The sequence below is a fragment of the Hirundo rustica genome, chromosome 3 (assembly GCF_015227805.2).
Source record: "Hirundo rustica isolate bHirRus1 chromosome 3, bHirRus1.pri.v3, whole genome shotgun sequence".
NCBI classification, from domain to species: Eukaryota; Metazoa; Chordata; class Aves; order Passeriformes; family Hirundinidae; genus Hirundo; species Hirundo rustica.
The window spans coordinates 34,041,326-34,047,725 of record NC_053452.1 but is presented as its reverse complement, the minus strand read 5'-3'; the positions used below and the strand labels follow the sequence as shown (position 1 = coordinate 34,047,725).

At 46.0% G+C, this 6,400-nt stretch overlaps 1 protein-coding gene across 1 annotated transcript; it reads right to left on the bottom strand.

The window, feature by feature from the left end:
• Nucleotides 1-581: 581 nt before the first annotated feature.
• Nucleotides 582-3,679, bottom strand: LOC120750176 (cytochrome c oxidase assembly protein COX20, mitochondrial). The gene is made up of 4 exons (XM_040058487.1): nt 3,525-3,679; nt 1,986-2,100; nt 1,797-1,860; nt 582-1,327 (listed from the first exon to the last, which is right to left on the bottom strand). Exons 1-4 carry the CDS (start codon nt 3,555-3,557, stop codon nt 1,186-1,188), a joined length of 354 nt encoding a protein of 117 aa, XP_039914421.1. The 5' UTR covers nt 3,558-3,679; the 3' UTR covers nt 582-1,185.
• Nucleotides 3,680-6,400: the final 2,721 nt, after the last annotated feature.

Genomic DNA, 6,400 nt, shown 5'->3' with positions numbered 1-6,400 from the left:
TACAGGTTTGTTTTCTTCTGTAAGAGGCTAATCCACAGAGGGCAAAAGTTTAATTTTCTCAGTGTAAATAGCATGTTTGTTTAGTGCTCTCAAGTATATTTCCAAATAAATAAGCAGAGCAATACTGCTGTTTACATGTGGATTCCCAAACCTCCCTGCACCAATGTGAGTTAACAACAGATCACAAACTCTCTCAGACTAAGTATGGGGTGGGGAACAGGACTATTTTTGCTTGCCCTTAGACCAGAAAGTGCTTACAGCTTAAATCATTGTATGAAAAAACAAAACATCGTGTCACGCTAGCAGGCAGAAGCGAGTGATGTCATCACTCATCTTTTTACCAATATGCTATTAGACCTAACGCTGTATTTCCAAATAAGAGGGTTTCCTTGAAATTATGTAATATTTCTTTTAACTGAAAAATGTATAGTGAAATAGTTAAGTAGAACATGCCTCTAAAGAAAAAAAATGAAAGGAAGAGCAAACATTGCTACTTACAAATAATGTCATTATTCCACAAACAGGGGAGTGTCTTATGTAGCAAGACTTCTAATGAAGTAAAAAATTATTTACCTACAGAGTTTAGACTGCTCTGAAGTGTGATTTTATTCATAGTTTCAAACAGACAGAACAAAGATGGAAATCCTTCAGCTTCACAGTGTGTCTAAGTTATCTGGTTATGCTGCAACCAAAATCTTACAAAAGCTGCTGATATCACCCATCTTGTACAAGCAAAGCCTTCTCCCACTGTTTAAATATCCCTGTTTTACAAACAGCAAGGTTAATAATAGCACTGAAGGACACATTTATTCAACAGGTGATGGAAATATTTTCCCGTATTAAAATGAGATGAAATTACAACTTTGCTAAAACAAACCACGCTCTGTTTATAATGGATGTTAAAGCAGTCCCAAATCACTGTCATTAATCGTCTGAGACCCTGCAAGAGAACACATCAGCTCCCAGATGTTTAACAGGACGTCATTCCAAATGTGTGCAGTCACATGAAACAAAGCAAGGCTTGTACAGACTTAACAGATTCACTATGAATTTCCTGCTCAGATTTGCTAGGAAAACCATGATTTACCAGTTTCAGACGCCTCACAGGCTTGCAGCGTAGACTGACTTTGTTTTTGGACCACCTTTTCCCAAAGATGTATTAAACCACAACTCCTCCAGAGCAACCTATGAATCACTTCTTTCACTGCCAGTTTGTTCCCTTTCTGGATCAAGATAACTGCCTTCAAATAAAACTCTGTTTTTCATCCCCTCTTTAAGCATTCTTTGCCGGATCCTTTGCTGGGCCAAGTTGTACCTGCAGTAAAACCTAGGAGGGCAGAAAAAAAAAAAAGAAAACACGATTCCCTGCTTTATATGAGCGGCAGTATCAAACCAGAGCCATTCAGGCAGCTAAAAAGTTGCAACTACATGTGATAATGCTAGTAAAATTCAGCATGCAGCCCTTGGAATTAGGACACAAAGATGGGGTATGCAACGGAGAAAAGAATTAAGAAAAACGGATATAAGTGGGGGAGTTGACTGCTCAGGATTTAAGAAACAATAGGAAGTATTTAAATATATATATACAAACATAAACATTTAAACACATTGAAATGCTTCCCTTTAAAGAAGACAAGTATTTTGGGGAGAAGGAAGAGGAGGATTTGCTAGGCAGGTTTTTTAAGGTAGTTCCAAAACCAACACAAAACACTGTTTCTGAAAACTGAAACACAGGGATCATGTTGTACAATTCAGCCAACACAGGCCTGTCAAAATCACAGAAGCATTTTACATACCAGTATCCTAACATTGTGCAAATAAAGCCACCAACTGCAACGTCACAAGATCTTCTAACTCTACCTGAAAGAAAACAAACAAACAAACAAAAAATCTTATGAAAAGTTAGAGAAAATGACTTGTAGCAAACAGAAGTGGTTTTTTTCTTGCAAATAAATACATAAAACCCAAAAGGAATAAGTACTTACTAGTTGCTAAAAAATGTCCAAGACCCATAACTAAAGACCCCAGGGAGCCATAGAGCACTGACTCTCGTGAACATGGGACATTTTTAACATCGAGAAATCCCAGGAGTTTAAAGGACTGTAAAACAAAACAACAACAACAAAACAACTATAAATTTAAAAAAATCACTGCTGTAGAAGCCTATGATGCCAACTCCACTGTAAAACTGACCTGCTATCTTAGTAGTCAAGTATAACCAGTTGAGAACTTACTGCCTCCAGGGTTGTAGCTGACCAAAAGTGAAGAGGTACAGATATATCAGGGATGTTTTTAGAAGAGTTAACAATTAATTTGCATGATGTAATTTTGCACAAAACTGTTGATCCATCCTTTCTACTGAATATTAAAAAATAACTACTTCATTTTTTACCTTTACATTCCCCAAGAAAGGAAGGAAGAAGACCCTTAAGAATCCAGGATGTTTGTTACATCACAACAAACAAGGAAGGTTACAATCAAGTATGCAGTTAGGTCACGCCATGTAATTTTAGTACTGAAACAGCAAATGTGCTGGAAAAAAGTTACTGGAGAATGAGAATGTAGTACCGAACCTTATACTGAATACTGAAAAATAACACTTATAAACCACTAATTTATGACCTAACCCTATGCCTAGGCAGGGACTGGGCACACGGGTCAGCATCAGGGCAGCTGCCCCCCAGTAACACCTGCACATTGTTCTGCTATCGATCCTTTGGTCAGGGACGGTGTGAGAACACATTTTGTTCTATTGCGCTTAAACCATTAGAGCACGAAGAATCATGCGAGCAACTGTACCAAAACCCATCAAAGGTGATTGTTTTATTTTGTTGTGAAGGTATTCTGTTCGGTTAAAGCAGATATTGAAGTACTACAGTAAGCAACTGCTTGTGGTAGGCTGACAGCTCTGTGACACCAGTCATTTTGTCACTGTGGTAATGGGGACGGCAATCATGGAAATCCCCATCGTCAGTTTCATCCACGTTCCCTAGGGACAGCCATCAGCTGTCCCTGTGTACAAAGGATGAGATCTGTTGGTCGTATCTCCTAATGAGTAATTTCAAGTGCTCTCATGTGGAAGAAGTCACTCGATATGTTGCTGGCTAAGAAGGTGACCCCGCTACATCCACTCAGCGTGATGCATCCTTTTAAAATAGCGTCTCACCTGTTGCCGCGCTGGGCATTATTTGCTGTGTCTTTGACCACTGCCGACCACGGGCCTCACGAACCCTCCAGAGTCACCACGGCGTTTCTCCCACCAAGAGAAAGTCCCAGGGAGGGGCCCGGGGGAACACAAGCAAACCCCGCCCCACCCACCTGGCCCTGCAGAGCCTCGGTGCTGCCGTGGGTTTCCGTGTATTGTTCCCCAGCTATTTCCACGGCGGGGCGGGGCGGTGTCGGGACGGTCACTGCCGCTCCGCAGTGACCTCCCGTGTCCCCAGCCGCGTGCCGCGCAGCTCCTCCTCATCCTCCTCCTCGTTCTCCTTCTCGCCCCTCGCCGCCCCCCCTCCGCCCTCCGTTACCTTCCCCGGCTCAGAGTCGCCCTCGCCCGCCATGCCGCGGCAGCGCCTTCCCGCCCGCACCAACGAGTCGCGGCTGCGCCCGCCTACAGAGCGGCGGCGAGGGGAGGCCGCTCCGCCCGCCCCGTCTCTATGGCGCCCGCGGAAAGGGCGGGGGCGGGCGCGCCGGCGCCATTTTAGGTCCCGGCGCCGAGCGAGATTCCAGCGCAAATCCTTTGTTCGGCGAAATGGGTCACGGCGCGGGGGGCGCGCGCGCGGGCACGCGGCCGGGGGGGGGCGGGGCGGGGCTCCGGCGCTCGCCCCGCCCCCGCCTCGCGCCGCCCGCCCGCGCCCCGCCGCGGGCGCGCGCCTGGGCCGGGCGGGGCTGAGGGCGGCCCCGGCGGGATCCGCACGGGCCCGGGAATGAGCGCCGATCCCGCCGGGAACACGCCGCAGCGCCACGCTCCGGGATCCCGGGAGCCGTAGGTCCCGCCAAAGAGGCCCTGCCGCGGTCGGGCCGAGCCGTTAAATGCTGAACGAGAAACAGCGGGGCTGGGAGATGCAAACGCGCTCAGTGCGTAGCGCTTAGCGGGAAAAGGAGGTTTTGGGATTGCTCGCAGACCGCGGCCAGCCTGAAGGATGTGGGGATGTGTATTCCCCGCCGCAGATGGGGGAGTGCTGATTGTCAGGGGGAGCATCCCAGGGTGCTGGAACGGGACGAAGGAAAAGATGATTTTTGCGGCTGGGTGAAAAGTCCCCGCGTGGCCGCGGGAAAACGGGAGGTGGAGGAAGAAGTGATTGAAAAGTGCTCTGGAAAATGGCCTCTGTGAGGCCGTGCGGAGAGCGTCAGGCACAACCCCAGCGGGTTCGGCCGGGGTAAGCCGGTGCTAAATCACTTGGACATGCTGGAAGTGACCCCTTCGGTGTGTCACTCTACCTGCAGTAAGGATGAGAAAAGGCAAATAGTGCCAAGTGACTTAGGACCGAGGTACAGTTCTCCAGGATACTATAAAAATACATTTTGCTGCAAGAAAACAAGGCTCTCCCTGCTAAGTAGTGAATTACAGAGCAGGTTCAATTTAGGACCTTTTCTGTCTTAGCAATGAAATATAACAAGGATGAGAGACGTGCAATTCTCCTCTTTGATCTAAAAAAATAGTGTGTCCTGACCTAGGAGGTGAGATATCTTCAGACCTTGTTAAATATTATTATGTGTTTGGGGTTTTTTTAATCCCGTGCTGAATAAAATGGTCTTTTTCACACACTGAAATTTATGTCCATTTGGATTTTCTGTTGCTACTTGTCTTTTTCCCGTGTTTGAGTTGTGTGCAAGTACATTGTTTCCAAAGTCCCACAATTTCATGTTTCACTAGCAGAAAAGTGCTGCTGCACAGATGCATGAGCTATTTTAAATCTCCCATGGAAACAAATCTCAATCCTTCCCCGTAGTCCCAGTCTATCACTCGTCATCTTTGTAGACACTGCAGGCAGAGCTCTGAATTCACAAAATGCACTGGTTCAATACATTTGCTGTCCATTTTAAAAAGATCAGTAGGAGTCACTCGGATTGTGAGTAGTTTGGCCTTTTAAAATTAATGTATATTATGTATGTAGTGATGGAAACACAGGACATTTGCTATATAATGCAAAAACCAAAATTACTGACATAATCTTCCCTTAGAAAATTTCATAATGTCCGGGTTTTTTTTAGTTGGTTTAAAAAATAAGCAGTGACAAATACTGAGGAATGTAGCAAGGAATCCCAAGAGAATGCTGACATCTGAGATTAACAAGGGCACTGTGGTGAAAAAGAGACACTGCTTTTACTGCTAATGAGGTGGCCTGGCCTGCAGCAGCTCACATTTTGAAGGAAAAGAATGGCAGGATCTTTTTTTTTCTTTGAAAGCATTAAGACAGTTGATACCAAAGTACACAAAGGGACCTCTTCTGTCAGATAGTCAAGAACAGGCTAAGGAGAAGTACATGGTTTTCCATATGTGTCATTTATCCTTTTCCCAAATACCCAAATCACACAAATTACATTGCAATAAACAGCACTAATTTTTTTCCCCCTCTCCTTGGTACTTGGTCATTACTTTGCTTTACTGCTGCACCTCACAGCCCTGCTTCTTGTCCTTCAGAAGCTGCTCCAAAATGAATTACTGTTACCCTTTGTGGAGTTCGAAGTACACAGGGCTACTTGTCGGTGCTTCAGATGGGTGAAGATGCTGGAGCTGGAGCCTGCTTATCTTAAGAGAAGAGGGACACTTGGGATAGCCTGGAGCACACAGCCATCTGTCCCTCGTGTCCCGCAGGGATCTGAGATGCCAGGGTGTGCAGAGGGAATGGGGTGATGTCCTCCAGCACTTGAGAAGGGCAGGGCTCTTGAAGAGTGGGCCTCGTACTTCTGCTGCTTTTACCCCCATGTGCCCTGAAGGCTCTGGACCTTGGGTCTTCTTTTTCACATCCTGGGTTCAAATAAAAATGAGGGTAGCTACTTCTAGCTCACTGAAATGCAGGCTTTAGCCTGTACGTTGATAAAGGAGGTTGAGGCTTTGTGAGCATGTGCTAATTTATAAGGGCGATTGCACAGGGAATGTGAGAGCTGCTGGAATATGCCCACTGCCTTGCCAGTGTGACTTGCTGCAAGAGCTGGACTGACTTTTATTTAGAGCCTTGGTAAACCTGGCCCAGCAGAGGAACATCCCAGAGCATGTTCCACTGTATCCTGCCAGTGTGCATACAAGGGAAGGTGGTGCAGCAAAAGCCCCTGTATTAACAGGGACACTGTGGCTGTTTCTGGAGGCCAGGCATTTTGTATTTGCAAGTTTGGAATTCCTGCCTTGAATTTCTGACCCTAAAGGACACAAGTGATATATCTAAACATTCTTGTTTCCTTA